The sequence below is a fragment of the Xenopus laevis genome, chromosome 2L (assembly GCF_017654675.1).
Source record: "Xenopus laevis strain J_2021 chromosome 2L, Xenopus_laevis_v10.1, whole genome shotgun sequence".
NCBI classification, from domain to species: Eukaryota; Metazoa; Chordata; class Amphibia; order Anura; family Pipidae; genus Xenopus; species Xenopus laevis.
Window position 1 is genome coordinate 98,494,835 of NC_054373.1, and position 19,037 is coordinate 98,513,871.

The following is a 19,037-nucleotide window of genomic DNA, read 5'->3' on the forward strand; positions in this document are numbered from 1 at the left end:
TGCAGGCGGAAGATGTACTGGATAAATAGCTGGGACAACTCCACCGCAGAGGGCAACTTCTTCAGGGGGATGAAATGGGCCATTTTGGAGAATCGATCAATGACAACCCAGATCACAGTGTTCCCACAAGAGGGAGGAAGTTCGACAATGAAGTCCATGGACAGGTGGGTCCAGGGACGGGAAGGAACCGGCAAAGGCTGTAGTAACCCACTGGGGCGAGAGTGGCTTGACTTAGATGTGGCACAAACATTACAAGCAGCAACAAAGTCCTTCACATCTTTGCGGATATCAGGCCACCAAACCAGGCGTCGTAAGAGTTCAAGAGTCTTAGCTGGGCCTGGGTGTCCGGCTTGCCTGGAGCAATGGGTCTGTTGCAGGATAGGCAGACGCAGCTCAGGAGGAACAAATGCCATTCCAATGGGTGTATCTGAAGGAGCAGAAGACTGACCAGCCAGGATTTGGTCAGCAAACTGTGGATACAGGGAGGCAATAATCTTGATTGGAGGGATGATTGGCTCTTGTCTCTCAGGAGAGCGGTCCACCGGAGTGAAGCTACGAGACAAGGCATCGGCCTTCTGATTCTTGGAGCCTGGGCGATAAGACAAGATAAAATTAAATCGAGAGAAGAAGAGAGCCCACCTTGCTTGTCTGGGGTTTAGCCTCTTGAGGGACTGGATGAACTCGAGATTCTTATGATCGGTGTAAATCTGAACAGGAATCAGAGAACCCTCCAGGAGGTGACGCCACTCTTCAAGGGCAAGTTTAACAGCCAAGAGTTCTCGGTTCCCGACATCGTAGTTCTGCTCCGCGGACGAGAACTTCTTGGAGAAATAAGCACAGGAATGCAACTTCCCATCAGTGGGGTGTCTCTGAGACAGGATGGCTCCGGCTCTGACTTCAGTAGCATCAACTTCGATGCAGAAGGGTAGTTCGGGATTGGGGTGTCGGAGGACAGAAGCGGACGTGAAGGCCTCTTTCAAGGACTGAAAAGCTTCAATGGCAGATGGAGGCCACAAGCTGGGTTTACCCCCTTTCCGGATGAGGGCCAGGATAGGTGCAATGCGGGAAGAGAACCCCCGGATGAACTGCCGATAGTAGTTAGCAAATCCGATAAATCTCTGGATTGCCTTGGTACTCAGCGGGAGAGGCCACTCCTGGATGGCAGACACTTTCACGGGATCCATCTCAAATCCCTCAGGAGAGATAATGTATCCTAGGAAGGGGACCTTGGACACCTCGAAGACGCACTTCTCCAACTTGGCGAAGAGAGAGTTCTTCCTCAGACGAGAGAGTACCTCCTTCACCTGGGAGCGATGGCTTTCTAGGTCTTTAGAAAAGATCAGGATGTCGTCCAGGTACACGACTACGAACCTTCCTAGGAGATCCCGGAACACATCGTTAACAAACTCCTGGAAGACGGCAGGGGCATTGCAGAGGCCGAAGGGCATAACGAGATATTCATAGTGCCCGTCACGAGTGTTGAAAGCCGTCTTCCATTCATCACCCTCACGGATGCGAATGAGGTTGTACGCCCCCCGGAGATCCAACTTAGAGAATATCTTCGCCCCCTTCAGCTGGTCGAAGAGCTCTACGATCAAGGGCAGAGGGTACCTGTTCTTTACAGTGATTTTATTCAGGCCCCGGTAGTCTATGCATGGCCGAAGGCCTCCGTCCTTCTTCTCCACGAAGAAGAACCCAGCCCCTGCAGGAGAAGTGGAAGGGCGGATAAACCCCCGCTGGAGATTTTCTTGGATGTATTCCTTCATTGCGGTAGTCTCAGCAGGAGAGAGAGGGTAAGTGCGGCCTCTGGGGGGCATGGCTCCTGGCAGGAGTTCGACAGGACAGTCGTAGGAGCGATGTGGAGGAAGGAATTCCGCAGACTTCTTACAGAACACATCGGAGAATTCTTTATAACAGGAGGGAAGAGACTTTAACTCGGTTGAGGAGATAGTTACCTTCTTGAGGGGTTTAGCAGGAAGGCAATGCTGTAGGCAGAATGGGCTCCAACGAGAAACCTGCCCTGTGGACCAGTCTATGGTGGGATTGTGCAGGCGCAGCCAGGGGAGACCCAAAACAACTGGAACAGCGGGACAAGGGATAATAAGAAACGAAAGTCTCTCTTTATGCAGGGTCCCAACCTGCACAAGTAGTTCGCCAGTGGTCATCGTGATTACAGACTCCAGGGGTTTATCATCTATGGCGACGATCCTCATGGGAGAAGGCAAAGGAAATAAGGGAATTCCCATGTATTTAGCAAAGAGAGCGTCCATGAAGTTACCCCCGGCTCCGGAATCGATGAAGGCATTCCCGAAGATGGTCTTTTCAGTCAGACGAATCTGGAAGGGAAGGAGAAACCTGTGTGAGTTTCCTTGGGTCTTCCCCTGAGACCTATCTCGAGACTTTTGAGTAGTGCCCCCTACATGAGTTACCATAGACATACCTCGGGGTACAAAACTCTTAGCCTTTGCAGGACAGGCATTGGCGAAGTGGGAATGTCCGCCACAATACAGACACAGGCCTGACATCCGTCTGCGGAGTCTCTCTTGTTCAGTGAGGCGAGTTCTTCCCACTTGCATGGGTTCCTCCTGGAGAGAAATGGATGCTTGAGCAGGTGGGGTGACAGGAGCCTGCAGGAAAGGCCTTTTGAAGCGGGGTGCCAACATGGGTTGAAACCTCCTGACACGATCTCTCAGGGTTTGATGCTCTCTCAGAAGAGTGTCCACCTTGACAGCCAAGGCGATGAGGTCTTCAACTTGCGTGGGTAATTCACGGGAGACCAGGTCATCTTTGATGCGGAGGGAGAGACCATTATAAAATGCAGTATGGTATGCGTCGTTGTTCCAACGAGTCTCAGCAGCAAGTGTACGGAATTCGATAGCATACTCCGCTACACTGCGACTCCCTTGGCGGATTTGGAACAGACGGGAAGCAGCGGATGTCACCCGGCCGGGAGCATCGAAGACGACCCGGAATTCTTTGAGAAATGCTTCTGCGTCATCCATCAGTGGGGACTGCTTCTCCCAGTGTGGAGATGCCCACTCGAGAGCTTTCCCTGCCAGACGAGTAATCACGAACCCCACCTTGGCACGTTCAGAGTCAAATTCAGTGGGGTGTAGGGCAAATCGAATCTGGCACTGATTCACGAATCCTCGACAGGCTTGAGGATCGCCATCGTAGAGAGGCGGAGCAGGAGTATGTGCACCAGAAGTGGAGGACTGGGTAGCCTTGGCAGCAGCCGCTTGCGGAGGAGGTGCCGGCAGGGGGGTCGCTGGTGTCAACAAGGAGAGCTTTTCCAGGATCGCCTCCAGCGTGTGTCCCACGTAATTCTGCCGGGCTTCATACGCCTCCATGCGGGAATGCAGGCCCCGAAAGGCCCTGCCGAAATCAGGCTGAGCTTCCTCAGTGGGATCCATGGCCCGAAAATAATGTCAGGGAACTGGGAGTTCCCTCTGGGGAGGTTGTCTGGATCAAGGAGGAAGCCCCTCAGGAGGGATCAGGATCGTGGTATCCAGGGATAAGCAGAAGGGGTAATAGAGTTCAGGCAACAGGTCAAAAGGCAGGCAGAATACAAACAGAGTCCAAAGTCCAGGCAGGGGGTCAACAACAAGAGATCAAAACAGGAATATCTTCAGGGATAACAGGAATAGAAGCAGGGAACCCAGGAATCAACTCAGGAACGAGATCCTATTTTCTGGCGCCATCTTGGCGCCTCAGGCGTCCTTTTAAAGGGGTTTTTTGGCGCCCTTGCGTCGGCGTCAGCACGTCTGCGACCGACGCGCTGCGCCTGCGTCCGTCGCGCCGTTGTGACATCTTCGCGCCTGCGCGCAGGCGTCTCTGCGCCGGCGCCGCTACCCACGTGGCGGCCATGGGCGCCGCCATTTTGGGAGCGGCGTCGGAAGAGGTAGTTGCGCCGCCCGGAGCTCCTGGTCCTGCTCCTGGCGGCGATCGTGACAGTGGGAAAGCCAAAAACACCCAGACCTTTGTTTGCACAGTGTTAGGGGTGCAGGCTGCTCTGCTGCATCTGCTCCCTGGCTGCTACACATACTAGGGACACACGGGAAGTTTTGACAGTTGTACAGATCTCCCACGCACAAAGTCCCAGAGCTGGTGGAGTAGAAAGTGTGCAGGGGAGGGGGGGGCAGACATAGGCCAGCCTAGGGGCGCAACAAATTTAACTCCGCCCTTGATTTTCATAGCCAATGGGCAGAAAAATATATTTCACATTAAGGTTGGAGGTGATTCAGAGGTTGCACATCAGCCAAATTTGCCTACTGACTCACCAAGGGGCTTACATATAGCTGTGGAGTTGCTAGTTTTGTGTCTCATTAATTTACAGTTATTGAGCTATTTTAGCTTGCTTTTTGAACCCCTTGTCCTTTTTAGATATCATTGCTTTTTGCAAAATGTATATATTTGTCATGGAAGCTTTGGAAATAAAATATGGAATTTGGACATACTGTTATAGAGTGTATTTCTAAAATGCATGCAAAACAAGCCTATAAGGCACTCATGGTACTTATATTACAGTCTGTTCATATTGTGATCTAACAGCTTCTTTATTGCAGAATTAGACTTACAGAAAGCGCTAAATCTACAGAGCTCTACAGTCAAAGAAGGCCCGTTAATGATCTACAAAACAAAAGCCAAGGGATACCTACTGGCGTCTTCTTTTAAGAAACTCTTCATCACCTTAACCCCTGATGCCTTGAGTTTTGCCAAAACATCCTATTCCAAGGTACATTATGGGATTTGTGATGTAGGTCATAGATATCCTTCAATCACTTAACCTTTAACACATTGCAAACTGTACTAGTAAACATTACCAGTGAACAAAAATTAGCATTATTATTTAATATTAATGAAATACCTGTCCTCGTCGAAGCCATGTTTATAAGCTAGAACCCAGTATGAAATCTTTAATTCTTTGTGGTGTATTTCAGTGCATGGATATTGGGCAGCCGTTTCAGTTGATTTGGTTCTGCTGAGTGCAAAAATAATAAACAAAGATAAATCTGGCCTTATATCCAAATTTTACATTTTAAAGCCTTTTATGTAGATCTTACAATGTTTTTAAGAAGCAAATAATATACTGTTTATTGATATGAATCTGTGCTAAAGAGAATGTCACTAATGTGTTTTCTTCACCAGCACCATGTGTTCTGAGCCACCTTGTTTTTAGTTGTTCAGATTTGGGCTGAAATCCACCCCATAGGTACACTGAACTGGAAATGCTGTTTCTGTCACTACTCGCTACAGGGTGGTTCAGAGCACACTGACCTTTTTCACCGCACCAGAGAAAACACAACATTCATGCTGATGTAATATATAGTAACTGTTTCTATCTAGACTGCATAAAGTTCTGATTTGTTTTAGAAAAGTTCTGTTATTCCACTCTCAAGAATCCGAGCTTTGGAAAAAGTAGAAGAGAAGTGTTTCGGCAATTCCAATGTAATGCAGATCATCTACACGGATGAAACAGAGAATTTGGAGGCTTTATATTTGCAGTGTAAGGTACTGATAAGTTAGATCTTTGTTTCAGAAACACTGCAAAGTTGTATTAGTTTACCTGCACAAAATCATGACAAATCCCACCCTAAAACTACATTGACTTGTGATCTCTGCTGCAACTGTATCTTGTGGTCAGATTGGTAAATAGGGTGCCAAATTTTATGTAGTGAGAAAACTTTATCTGATTTTACATTCCAGACTCACCTTAAGATATCTATTGTGTATTCATGAGTCAAACAATGAGATCCAAGTTTTTTTCTCTGTTGAATTGAATATGGCCCATTGTCAGTGGACTAAAGGTGGCCATATGTGGGCAGATTAAAGTTGCCGATATTGGTCCTGGATTGGGCATTTTATCTGCCCATGTGTGGGGGCTCCCGATGGGTCCTCCAGATCGATATCAGGCCAAAAATTGGCCAGATATAGATTGGTCAAGTTTGATTTTTTTTTCTATGACCCGTCGGCGCCCATTCATAGCATTGTAATCCAATCATTCTGCCCCAGGGCCGAACGTTCGGCCGTTAACGCCCAGCCGTTAGTGGGCATATTGGGTTAAGATCCGCTCGTTTGGCGACCTTGCCAAATGAGCGGATCTTATAGTGTATGGCCACCTTTACATGCACAGCTAAAATGAAACACAAAACAAAGACTTCGGTACAGTGTACCATAGACATTTGTCAGTCTGGGGATTAGGCAAGACTGAAATGTTTATCCTACAGTGTTAGCCAGTGGATGGTACATCAGCAGATTAGAAAATGAAGAAGACACAGCTTTATTTCACTTCCTCCCATTCCAATCATGTGTGCAGAGCAACTGCAATAGAAAGGTAGCAGTACCATATGTGGCCCCTTGTACACTCTTTGCCCATTGGGCGCATGAGCTGATGTTCAGAGAGCATAAGGGGACCAGCTTGTGTATGGTTGCATTTAGGCTAATGCATTTTCTACACCAGTGAAGAAAACATGTTCTTCTGCCTTCCACCCTGTTCTTATGAATGGCACAACATCAACACACAGGGCAGATTATGGCATGAAAATGGGAAATGATGTATTTTCTCATTGAACACCTGATAGGTAAATGACATGCTTGTCACTTTTATAAAGATGGGTCAGAATGCAGTGAAGAAAGTGCACCATATGGCACTAACCTTAGGGACATATTTATAAAGGTGTTAAAAAGTGGTATGAAATGTACTGTTTAGAAAGCTACATTGTTGTTTTCAGATCTTATTTACACCATATTTATAATCACAGGAAAAATCCATCACAAAGAGCGAGCCTGTGTAATTGTAATTAGCGAATTTATTCACCAGCCATGGATTTGCAGCAAAATTCCGAATCTCGCCATGAGCAAATTTACTTACAAAACTGTGGATGAAATTTCACAGCAGAAAAAATTGCTGAGAAAAAACGCACAATGAGTTTAATGCATTTGGACAAAAAAGTCTCCATAAGAAAAAACGCATTGACTTCGGTTACTGGACCTGGGCTTACTGACTTGAATAACATATGGGGAATTGTGTTCAATGGGTCTAAATTCTCGTTTAATTCTCGTTTAATTTGACAATAACCCTAGTAACTGAAATAGTGCATAAAAAACTTGGGTGAAACGATGGCATGAGCTTTGTGCAGATCAGGGTTAGTAGCTTATATGACGGGTGACATGAGACAGTACTGTATTTTTCAGTTCCTTAAAATTTTACCTTGTTAAAAACATGTTGTTTTCTTATTATTATTTGCAGTGTGTCAATGAACTAAATCAGTGGTTGTCAGCATTGAGGAAAGTGTGTGTCAACAATACTGAAATGCTGTGTTCTTACCATCCCGGTGTGTTTAAAGGAGAGAAATGGAGTTGCTGCCACCAAAAGGACAAAGCAGGTATTGCAGTAAATTTAAAGAACTGAGATTTCACTTTTTTGAGGGGTTTATGAAATCAGGATACAATAAAGAGAAAAATGCTAGATGGCCGTGGCATTGCCCAGCTTCCATACTCATATGAGTGTATTTGCACCCAATGGGACAAGATATATATGTTGCAATTGCTTCCTTGAATAACTTTTGACAAGTAATCCTGTTGCTCCGCAGTCGCGCCCACACCGATGAAACCAGTTTTTCCAACCCAACAGGCAGGACTCTTTATGTTATCTGAGTCCATTCTATTGCACTGTTCCTTTGATGGAATTGTCTCTTTTGAAGGCCAGGTCAGCTTATGGAATTCCTTTTTTTGAAGGCTTGAAAAAAGGGATGAAGGCTTGATGCAGCTCTTGATAAGGGTCTGAATATGTGACCAAAACGTTGATTTTGCACAATAAAAGGGATTTTTCATTTTTTAATCAAGTTCAGTGAGTGTTGAGTCATTGCTGTGGATGTGCTTGCTGAACTACCACTTTGTACCCAGGCAGTCGGTGGGGCTGCAGTATATTTAAATCTGGACCTGCTCACACACTAGTCAAATGCACCTAACAAGTACTGATTAACTTTCCATCTTTGCCACCAAGACAGTTGACTATTTCTCACCTGTTATCTCTTTGGTGCTTTTATTATGTTATGGTTTGCAGCAGAACCCTAATGCAAAATGCTGAATTTTCAAAGACTTTCTATTCTGTTGAACAGGAGCTGGCTGTGACAAAACACGCCATGAAGTCACTTTGCAGGAATGGAATGATCTATTGGATCCTGACTTGGAGGCTCAGCTTATTTTCAGACATCTGCTTGGCGTGAGAGAATTGATGAAGTTAGTAACCTTATAAAAAAAAGAAATATGTAAACACTATCTGGGTAATGCAATAAAAGGAACCAAGTTTGTCCAGGTCTAGTCACTCAAACAGCCAATGGATTGTTCCCATGGGTTACTAGACTCATTGCAACACCTTTTCTTATGTTATTCCTTATGTAACCGTAATGCACACATATGTTGGCAGGAACAATATCCCCAAGTGTTTTAGTAAAACTGCTTTAAACGGACAGTTCAGTGTAAAAATAAAAACTGTGTAAACAGCTGTGCAAAATAAAAAATGTTTCTAATATAGTTAGCCAAAAATGTAATGAATAAAGGCTGCAGTGACTGGATGTCTAACATAATATAACAGAACCCAACTTCCTGCTTTTCAGCTCTCTAACTCTGAGTTAGTCAGTGACTTTAAGGGGGGCCACATGGGACATAACTATTCAGTGAGTTTGAAATTGTTTCCCTACTGCAGCCCAGTCGACAGAACTGACCAGTTGTTATTTCAATTTGATTATATTAGCAGTGTGAATGTGATTAATCAATACTTATGCCAATTCATGGGTGCTTTAGTGAATCACTCACAAGTTGTGACGTATTTTTACTGCATTTGTGTGCCTGAATATAAATCAAATACATATGTTGGCACAGCTCGCTGTAAGGACCCCTGGCATTATGGCAGCTCAAGTGAGTTCTAGGATTTCCTAATGTCAATTATGCCCTGTACTTTGCAATTATGTGTAGTTCATTGGCACTATCCATAATGATTGTGCAAATTTGTGTTCAATTTTGCACTTTGTACTTACCCTTACATTAAAATATAAGCCTTGTGTCTGAACAGACCTTGAATATCTATGATTTATATACCGTGTACAAAACTTGGGGCTATAGCAATGGCCATAGCCCTCTTTTATCTTCAGCTTTGCAGAAAATGTGCAGTATGGTAACTAAATGAATAGTCCTTCAACTAAAATTCTAGAATGATTAAATCCCAAAAATGAATTTGGCCAGAAATATCACATTTGTATACTGAGCTTAGCCACAAGGTTCAGCAAAAGTAGTGATCCAGGCCTTCAAAGTTGTGCACAGGGGATCACCATCTTGGATTTTGTTAGGCGTGTTAATGACACTGCATGTGCTTAGTGTGCTCTGGGCAGCTGTTGAGAAGTTAGGCTTGTCAATGTGCATATGGTGATGGAACAGCACATTTCTGAGCTGCTGTGTAATGAAAATCTGAATTAATAATAAGCCTTAACATATATATATATATATATATACAGTATATTGTGAGTCAGTCTTTTAAGCTCAGTAAGTGACAGCAGTACAGAGCATGCGCAGTGAATCAGCAGAAAAGCTACTGGGGCATCTTTGGAGATGCAGATTCAGCAGATCTTTATTGCTAAAGGACTGTGGATAAATTGGGCTGGTACAGAAAACCAAAACATAATGTGCAGCGTTCCTACCCTACTTCTTTATAAAGAACATTAGTTCTCCTTAAACTTAGGTGATTAGTATAACCCCTCTCTTAGGGTAAGGACACACTGGACGATTTGTCGCCAACGTTTTTAAAAAGCAAATCGCGGCGACATATCGCTTGTTTTGTCTCTGAACAAAACCAAATGAAAGACGCAAGCTCCTGTGCCCACAGCGCGTTTGTGAATCGCCTGTAGCTCCAAAACGCACTGAGACCCTTTTCCGAGCGATTTATCAGAAATAGCATGTACTTAGAAAAGCACTGAAATCTCCTAGACACGCACACACATACAGATAAGTAGCAGCAATTGTATTCAAATTACAATGCGAACGCAATGACGCAAGAACGCAAGCACGTAAAGACGCCAGGTTACAGCGGGAAGCACAAACCGTTTCCGGTTTGGGTGGAGCACGTACCGCACAGAGTAATGGGATACAAATCGCTCTGTGCCAATAGTTGCTGTGAATCGTCTGTTCAAAAAAGACGATCGTCTTGTCGCCGCGATTTACTTTTTAAAAAACGTTGGCGACAAACCGTCCAGTGTGTCCCTACCCTTAACTGCTGTGGTAAAACAGCCAGGTTTCATTCTCTCAGCACTCTCAAATCTTGTTACACATGTTAATTTCATATCCGTTAATCTGTGTTTACTCACATACATATTTTCTGTTATGTTTAAAGGGAGAAATATGTACAATGGACAGAGCAGGCCAACAAAGAGACACCTCTTCCACATTCAGGTATGTTTACTTTTAATTCATATGGCATCAATGACAATTTTTCAGGAAAAATTATAATGTTGAGGAGAAGGCATCTATGATAATGGAGATGTGTTTCCTTGATCGGCATGAGCCGACTGTCTAGTTACAATCATTTGCAAATTGTTTGCAAATGGGGTTTTTTGTATGTTTGTGATTAAAGTGTTACAATAATGAGCACTCATAGGAGCAATATGCAAAGAAAGCCCTGTATAGAATAACTAATTGAGTTATTATTTGTGGTTTTTGAGTTATTTAGCTTTTTATTCAGCAGCTCTCCACTTTGCAATTTCAGCAATCTGGTTGATAGGGTCTTAATTACCCTAGCAACCATGCATTGATTGGAATAAGAGACTGGAATATGAATAACAGAGGCCTGAATAGAAAGATGAGTAATAAAAAGTAGCAATAACAATACATTTGTAGATTTACAGAGCGTTTGTTTTTAGATGGGTTGAGTGGCCCCCATTTGAAAGCAAATAACAAAAGAAAAAATTAAGACCAATTGAATAGTTGCTTAGAATTAGCCATTCTATAACATACTAAAAGTTAACATGAAGCTGAACCACCCCTTTTAGTGCTATATGCACGAAGGAATGTCATTTCTGTTATTTTTTTACACCCACCGTAAGAATTTTAGAATTGGTTTCCATATTTGCAGTGGAAATACAGTGTCATCTTAACAACATAAAAATAGGTTTGACACACAGTTCTCAGCCACCTTTATATAAATATTTGTTTGTTGTTTGCAGATCCTCAGGTAAAAGACAGCGCCGCCCAATTGTTCCAGATTCTTCACGATCTCGAAGCTGCTCACGATTCTTTGACCGTTTTCTCGAATGTACCCGACAAAGAAAAAAAGTACTTACTGGAATTGTAGCTATACATGTAATATATTCATAGCAGTAACTAATGTAGTGCTGGCAATACTAAGTAAATATTTTATTAGCAAATAGCACCTTGAACTGCCAAAATTCTTTAAAACCTGCAATTAAATATATATCTGTGTATATAATCAGAATGAATGGCTTTGTTTCACAAAGCAGCGGCTGACGTATCAGAAGCACACTAAACTTTCCATTTGTACTGGGGGAGTGTGGATTTGAATGGGTGTTAGTGCTCAGTGCTGCTCATACAGTAAACACCCATTCTGTTGACTTGACAAATCTGTCTGCTTTGATAAATGTGTCAATTAGTTATCTCTTTCCTTTCTGTCAGGAAGGTGTTGATAAAGGGGTTGTTCACCTTTAAATTAACTTTTAGTATGATGTAGGGCAGTGTTTCCCAACCAGTAGCTCGTGAGCAACATGTTGCTCTCCAACCCCTTGAATGTTGTTCTCTGTGTCCTCAAAGCAGGTGCTTATTTTTGAATTCCAGGCTTGGAAGCGAGTTTTAATTGCATAAAAACTAAGTATAGTGCCAAGTAGGGCCTCCTGTAGGCTGCCAGTCCACATAAGGGCTACCAAATAGCCAATCACAGCACTTATTTGGCACCTCCTAAGAACCTTTATTATGCTTGTGTTGCTCCCCAACTGTTTTTACATTTGAATGTGGCTCACGGGTAAAAAAAAGGTTGGGGACCCCTGATGTAGAGAGTGATTTTCTGAAACAATTTGCAATTTGTTTTTATGATGTGTGGTTTTTATTTATTCAGCAGATTTTCAGTTTGCAGTTTCAGCAATCTAGTTGCTAGGGTCAAAATTACCCTAGCAACCATGCATTGATAGGAATAAGAGATTGGGATATGAATAACAGGGCCTGAATAGAAAGCTAAATAATGAGTACCAATAACAATACATTAGTAGACTTATAGAGAGCACTTACAGAGATGGGGTCCGTGGAGTCGTAAGAAAACGGCAAAAATTTCAAAAACTTTCAAAAAGAAAAAATGGAGGCCAATTGAAAAGTTGCTTAGAAGTAGCCATTCCGTAACATAATGAAAGTTAACTTAAAGATGAACCACCTCTTTAATGGGGGAGGGGGATTGTATTGCTGGGAATCGATTTGTCCTGATATCTGTCCTTCATTGTCTGAATGATCCAAACGTGGATACAAGAAAAACAAAATGATTTACTTATAGATTCGTATTGAGTGAAATAGGAATCTGCCATTTTCACTCATTTTGTCATAAAACAGCAACCAATAAAGTCAAATAGGGGATGGCATATTATTTGTGATGTTAGCAAGACTTTTTGTCCTTGTGTTAAATATGTGCATTTATACAAAACATTTACATCATTCAAGTAACAAATACTGTTTTGATGGTGCAATAATAAATTGACTAAAATGTATCAAATATTGGTGAATTTGGCATTAGACAACAATATGGTGTAGAGAGATGGTTACTACACAATGCTTTCGTTTAACGGAATTATGTCATCATTTTTATGGTATAGTTTTTATTACTAAATGACACTGTGTATATTGCATGTAGTTCATTCTACCAGATAAAATATTATTCCTGAACCAACAAGTGTATTTTTTTTAAGTTGTTATATTGGTGTGTAGGCAGCCATCTCAGGTCATTTTGCCTGGTCATGTGCTTTCAGAAAGAGCCAGCACTTCACCAAAGAGTAACTGAAATTTCAGAGCACAAGTCACATGGTTGAGGGCACCTCAAAATTAAGTTTAAAAAAATGGTTTGCTCTTTTGAAAAATGGATTTCAATGCAAGATGCTGTTGGAGATTATAATGTCAGCAATCTGGTTACTAGGTTCCAAGTTACCCTAGGTTGCTATGGTTATTCTCTTCACCCCATCCACATCCACTGCCACCTCTCGTCTTAAACCTTTCAATTTTGTGTCCCTCTGTCAGGTACATATGGATAGTACTGTCCCGCCCAGACAAGGAGGAAGGACCTATAACAATCTTAAACATATCAAAATGAAACATGACCTATAAGGCCATTTATTTTCCCCTCATCCCCGTTATTTTTTTATCGTACTGAACAGGGAGATAGGATCTCCTTCCTCACTCTTTTTGCCACTGGCCCTTGTTATGGCGTTGCTTGTTTTGTCCTTTGTCTCTGATGCCCGTTGGCTCTTGTGATGGCCTTTGGTTCACGTGATCAATGGTCTTCAGCTCTGGTGACTGTTGGCCCTTGTTATGGGCACCCTTTAAAAAGAACTGTGAAGCTCAAAGCATGTTGTGTTGGTGAATAAAGGCACTTTGCAGCAGTATTCCTGCATCTCATCCTGCTGTGGATGGAAGCAATGGTTCAAGATAGCGGAATATTGTATTAAGGGTAAATATAACCTATCAGCAGCAGTTGGTATGTGTGGTACCTGAGGTTGGCACCTGTTTTTTTGCTAGTTTGGTAGCCTTGGAGGTCATTAACTTGGTCCCAGACTTGCGTGGGTTGTGGCAGGCTTGCTGATCTCTGGTTGAGTTTTTCTGGTCAGTGGGACCCTTTAAGCAGGGAATGGGCATTTTCTGCTTCATGATGCTTAAACCTCTACGTATGCTAGATTCGGTTTGTCTGTATTCTTGTTTTTGGCAGATTATCCTCCTATTTGGGGTCTTTATGTGTTGGCTTATAGAGTTTTTTCGTCTTCCGTTTTCAGGGGCCATGTTTTATCGGCTTTCCCTTTTGGGGCTGTGATGCTAGTCTTGTGAGCCATGGCCTGTTTTTTTCACCTTTTGGGGGTTGGGGCATTGCTTGGCAATTCGCATACATAACTGACATAGAGGGAAGCAGAAGAAAATGAGAATTTCACTTGCCTACTAGTCGTAAATTCCATTTCTTATAGTCCTGATATGTCACTTACAGATTTTCCATCCCAAGGTATTAATATGGTCTTCTGTATGGCTATGGCAAATGTATAACAGTGGTGAGGAGGATGTCAGGTGATCTCATAGGTCATGTTTAATTTTGATTGGCTGTGGCACAGATCCTAATTAAACACACAAATATTGGTGTGGCTCTATCCAGAAGCAGTAATAAATAAATAAATAAATAGTCCAGAAATAGAGAAAGCAAAAAAATGAAGTAAGGAAGAGGTAAAGATAACAGAATGGTTTCTCGCCAGAGGAACCCCCAGTCCAAGGGTTACCATTCAATTTTCAATATGCAAAAATCCAAATAGGACGATACCCATTTCCAAGTAAAGCAGTAGCTCTGGTTTTCATTAAGTTAAAAAGGCTTTATTAGGAAATTCATAGGCCTAACGCGTTTTGTGCCTGTGTGGGCACTTACTCATAGGTTGTATGTCTCCCCCATCTAAAATCATTTTAAAGGGGTGTCGAAAATTAATACAGTCAGTATTATAATAGAAAGCAGGACAAATCCAAGGCAGTAGCTATGACTGCAAAGTGCTTTTATTGGGGAAAAATGCTCACGGGAGCATTTTTCCCCAATAAAAGCACTTTGCAGTCATAGCTACTGCCTTGGATTTGTCCTGCTTTCTATTATAATACTGACTGTATCAATTTGGGTGTGGACACAGGACACTTTGCAGGAGAATCCACCTACATATACTAAAGGTGAGCTACAGCCTATTTATAATTGATTTGTGTCGAAAATCAAATTGCATTACATGACAAACAGTATTGACCAGTAGGTGAAAAGTTCAGTACAAAGTGCACAACCAACCGGAATGTATATTACATTGATTATATATCAAGAGAAAGGACCAATAGAAATGTGTTACACAAATCACTCCATGTAGAAACTATATATATCCAATGCACCCCTGCATGGCCCTTAATTTGTGGATATCACCCCCATTGCATTGGTTGAAATGTCTTGCCACACTTGAGACGGGACTTTTATTTTTTATATAGAATATATTTTTTATATCTCAGATGTGTTCATTAATACGATATTTTAAAGGAAAACTATACCCCCCAAACAATGTAGGTCTCTATAAAAAGATATTGCATAAAACCCATTTTAAAAAATAAGGGCCGCCCCCCTGGGATCGTACGATTCACTGTGCACACAAACATACCAACAAACCTGTTAGGTCACATGAGCCAATTAACAGACAGAGTTGTGTCTTTTGCTTCCACACTTCATCCTGTTACAGTTAGAGTTGTAGTATTTCTGGTCAGGTGATCTCTGAGGCAGCACACAGACCATCACAAAATGGTGGCTCAAGGCAAGAGATGTAAAAGGGCAAGATTTACTTAAATATATATTCCAGTTTGGTAAGATTCTTTAATATGCCACTTAATATGATATGAACTATCTGTTGCTTAAGTGTTCATTTTGGGGGTATAGTTTTCCTTTAAGGGTCTAGTGGTTTGCCCCACATATTGGATGTTGCATTATGTACATTCCAAGAGGTACACTACAAACAAGGAGTTGCAGTTAATGAAATGTCTAATAGTGTAATCTTGCTGCTCTTTACCTTGCATCTCTGAATTCCTCTGTAAGGAGTGCTCTCTCAATCTCTTCAAGAAAAAACTAAAAGTACTACCTTTTAGAGCACTAGAACATTAGTCTAATCCTGGTGTCTATTGAGCAATGCTTTTACCTTGTGCACTTTTTCATATCCAATTTCTGCCTGTATGTTGGCCTCCCATCCACTTAGACTGTAAGCTCTATGGGGCAGGGACTTCCTTCGTACTGTGGGGCAAATTTACTAACCTCCGAAAATTTGCCAGCGATGGCTTCGCTCACAGCGCAACAATTGGCCAGGCTTAGATTTGCCAGGACAACACTAATTCACTAAAATCCAAAGTTGCGTCCAGGGGCCGAACGATGGCGAAGTTGCGCTAGCATTGGCTAATTTGCATACGGCGAGACATATATGTTGCTGCAAATACATTACACTACACAAGCCCAGAAAACCTTAATAAAATAAAGTTGTTATATTGCCCTACACATAAGCCCAGTGTATAGTTTATGTGCCATATGTTAGGAAATGTAGGGAGGAAAGCCGCTTACCCCCAAAAAAATTATGCTATTTTTCAGCGTATCACCCTGAAAAAGGAAAAGACGCCAGCGTTTTTTGGGACTTAGAAACATTTCCAACAATTTGTTTAGGAACTCCTATCTACTCTATTGCACTTTGCCTGGTCTGAGGTGGCGAAGGCAAGTCTGGCGCAAGAGGTAACGTTCAGTAAAATCCGCATTTATTGAATTTGCGTAGTTACATCCATTTGCCAGAGCGCAAAGTCGCCAGGCGTTAGGGAGTAAAGTACTGCTAGAGTCCATCTCCTTCTCTAGCGAAGTTACGCCGGCGACTGTAAATCGTCAAAGTACCGAAATGACGACACGCTGTCGAATTTTCGCCCGCGTTAGTCACTTTAGTAGATTTGCCCGTGTCTCTTACCACATAGCACTTAAGCTCTGTGTGCTTATATAAGCTCTGTGTACTGTGTATATTTATTGTCTAGTATAGTATTTAGCCAAGTATTATCCGTGAAGTGGTTCCCTGGATACTCCGTCTTAGGCATCCAATTATTGTGTCAGATCATCATAGAAGGTTGGGAATCATACACTACAAAAATAGATATAGGCACTGCACACTCAAATTTAAAAAGGCAAAATTTTATTACATTTACAAAAATACACTTACATTTTCAGCTATGGCCCAATATTGGCCCATGGCCCAATATTGGCCCATGGCCCAGTATTGGCCCTACGCGTTTCGACCACTAGCGTGGTCTTCATCAGGGGCAAATTTCATAGAATATTGCAAAAAGAGATAAAAGGCAGAACGAATGTGTCCAGAAAATAGGTTTAAATACCTTTGTGTTACCCTCGGTAGTCTCCCTACGCATGGTAAGTGGCGTGTGACGTCACATCCTCTCCTAACCCAGAAGCGTATACAACAAAAAATGCGTCGCAATCCAAATGGAACGCACATGCGTTCCAAGTATGCCTATTGTCGACGTCACTTCCGCCCACTCTTGTCGAGATATGAGGAAGTTACCGATGCTTATTCTGTGGAGCGCAATTGCGTTCCAGCGTCACTGAAGAAAGGTGGTATTTTCAGGAAATAATACCTTCCACCTTACATTTCATTTTAATTACATATAATCCCAAAATACCAACAATAAACTACAGACAACTTCCTCACCTCAACAGGTTATCGTTCCTAAACAAAACCAAAAAAAATTATAAAAAATAAAGAAATAATGTATATACAACAAAAGAAGGAGACCAAAAGAAAAAATAAACAAACAAAAAAAAGAAGAAAATTATTTAACATAATATATCATATGTCATATGCCAATGAAGGTGTAGTACTTGTCCCCATGTATTTCTTCACATTACTGTAATCACCTATAGAAAAAGGAGAACGTAAATCTTTCAATATTGTATCAAGGTCACTATAGCAACGTAAGGCAATCATACCTACCCAGGATTTGAAAAAAATTAATCTCCAATCAGAATGGCGTGTTAGGGAGTTGAGCAAACCATTATTAAATATGAGAACTATCTGTTCTGTAAAAAGCCAGACAAATTTAAAGAATCATTAAGACCATGTGGTGTAATTGTATTAAGACGATAGATCCACTCTGCTTCTCTCCTCAATAGAAGAGTATTTCTATCTACTCCACCAACTGTGTTAGTGATTTGTTCAATCCCCATAATTCTCAATGATGAAACATTATGTCGATAATCTTTACAATGTTGTACCAGGGGAGTTGTTTCCCTACCTATTTTTATCACGCTCTTATGTTTACTAAATCTGTCCTTCAATTTTTGAATAGTTTTACCAATGTAATATAATCCACAGGGGCAGATCATCAAATATACCACATGCGTTGATTGGCAAGTGATCCTTTGCTTAATCCCAAATCTCTTTTTTCCCCTTTTGAAAGCTAACATAGGGGGTTCCTGACATTCATTGCCAATGATCGCATCAGTTTGCAAATGGTGCCAATGTTTTTGTATAGTGTGTTTAACAAATCTACTGGCAGTTGTATATTTAGTAACAAAAACTGTCCTGGCTTTATCCGCTTTAGGTATCACAATATCATTATTCACCTTAGCGATAGCCTGTGTTACTATTTCCTCTCCATAGCCCCATTCGTGAAACCTCTCAGCCATGGTTTGCAGTGAATCATTTAAATCCTGTCCTTCTGAAGTAATACGTTTTACTCTTGTCATCTGGGAATATGGTAAAGCTTTAATTAATGATGGTGGATGAAAACTATCAGCATGCAGTAAGGTGTTTCGATCAGTAGGTTTGCGATAGATATTGGTTTTAAATTTACCTGCCTGATATTCTATCAGTACATCCAAGAAGGATATGGAAGTCATGCTCCATGATGCAGTGAATCGAATCGTGGAAGGAATAGTATTGAGAAAATTGATGAAAAGGGTCAATTCCAATTCTGTGCCCTGCCAGAGAAAAAAGAGGTCATCTATATAACGAAAGTAACAAATAATGTACTTCCAAAATTCTAATTTATAGATGTATTTATCCTCAAAATACCCCCCCCCCCCCGTATGCAAATCTATTTATGGCAGAGTATGAGGATAAATACATCTATAAATCAGAATTTTGGAAGTACATTATTTGTTACTTTCGTTATATAGATGACCTCTTTTTTATTATATTGCAATGCAAGCTCTAAGAAACTTGAAGGAGAGGCTTGGAGAGACATGGGGGTTTTAA

At 41.8% G+C, this 19,037-nt stretch overlaps 1 protein-coding gene across 1 annotated transcript in view; it reads left to right on the top strand.

Moving 5' to 3' along the window:
* rasa4.L (RAS p21 protein activator 4 L homeolog) overlaps window positions 1–11,762 on the top strand; it is a 78,902-nt gene extending 67,140 nt beyond the window's left edge. Inside the window, exons 17-22 of the mRNA XM_018246869.2 lie at window positions 4,566–4,735; window positions 5,374–5,511; window positions 7,250–7,385; window positions 8,121–8,241; window positions 10,385–10,443; window positions 11,214–11,762. Coding sequence (XP_018102358.1) covers window positions 4,566–4,735; window positions 5,374–5,511; window positions 7,250–7,385; window positions 8,121–8,241; window positions 10,385–10,443; window positions 11,214–11,341 — 752 coding nt within the window. The 3' untranslated portion in view covers window positions 11,342–11,762. The remainder of the gene's footprint in view (window positions 1–4,565; window positions 4,736–5,373; window positions 5,512–7,249; window positions 7,386–8,120; window positions 8,242–10,384; window positions 10,444–11,213) is intronic.
* Window positions 11,763–19,037: the final 7,275 nt, after the last annotated feature.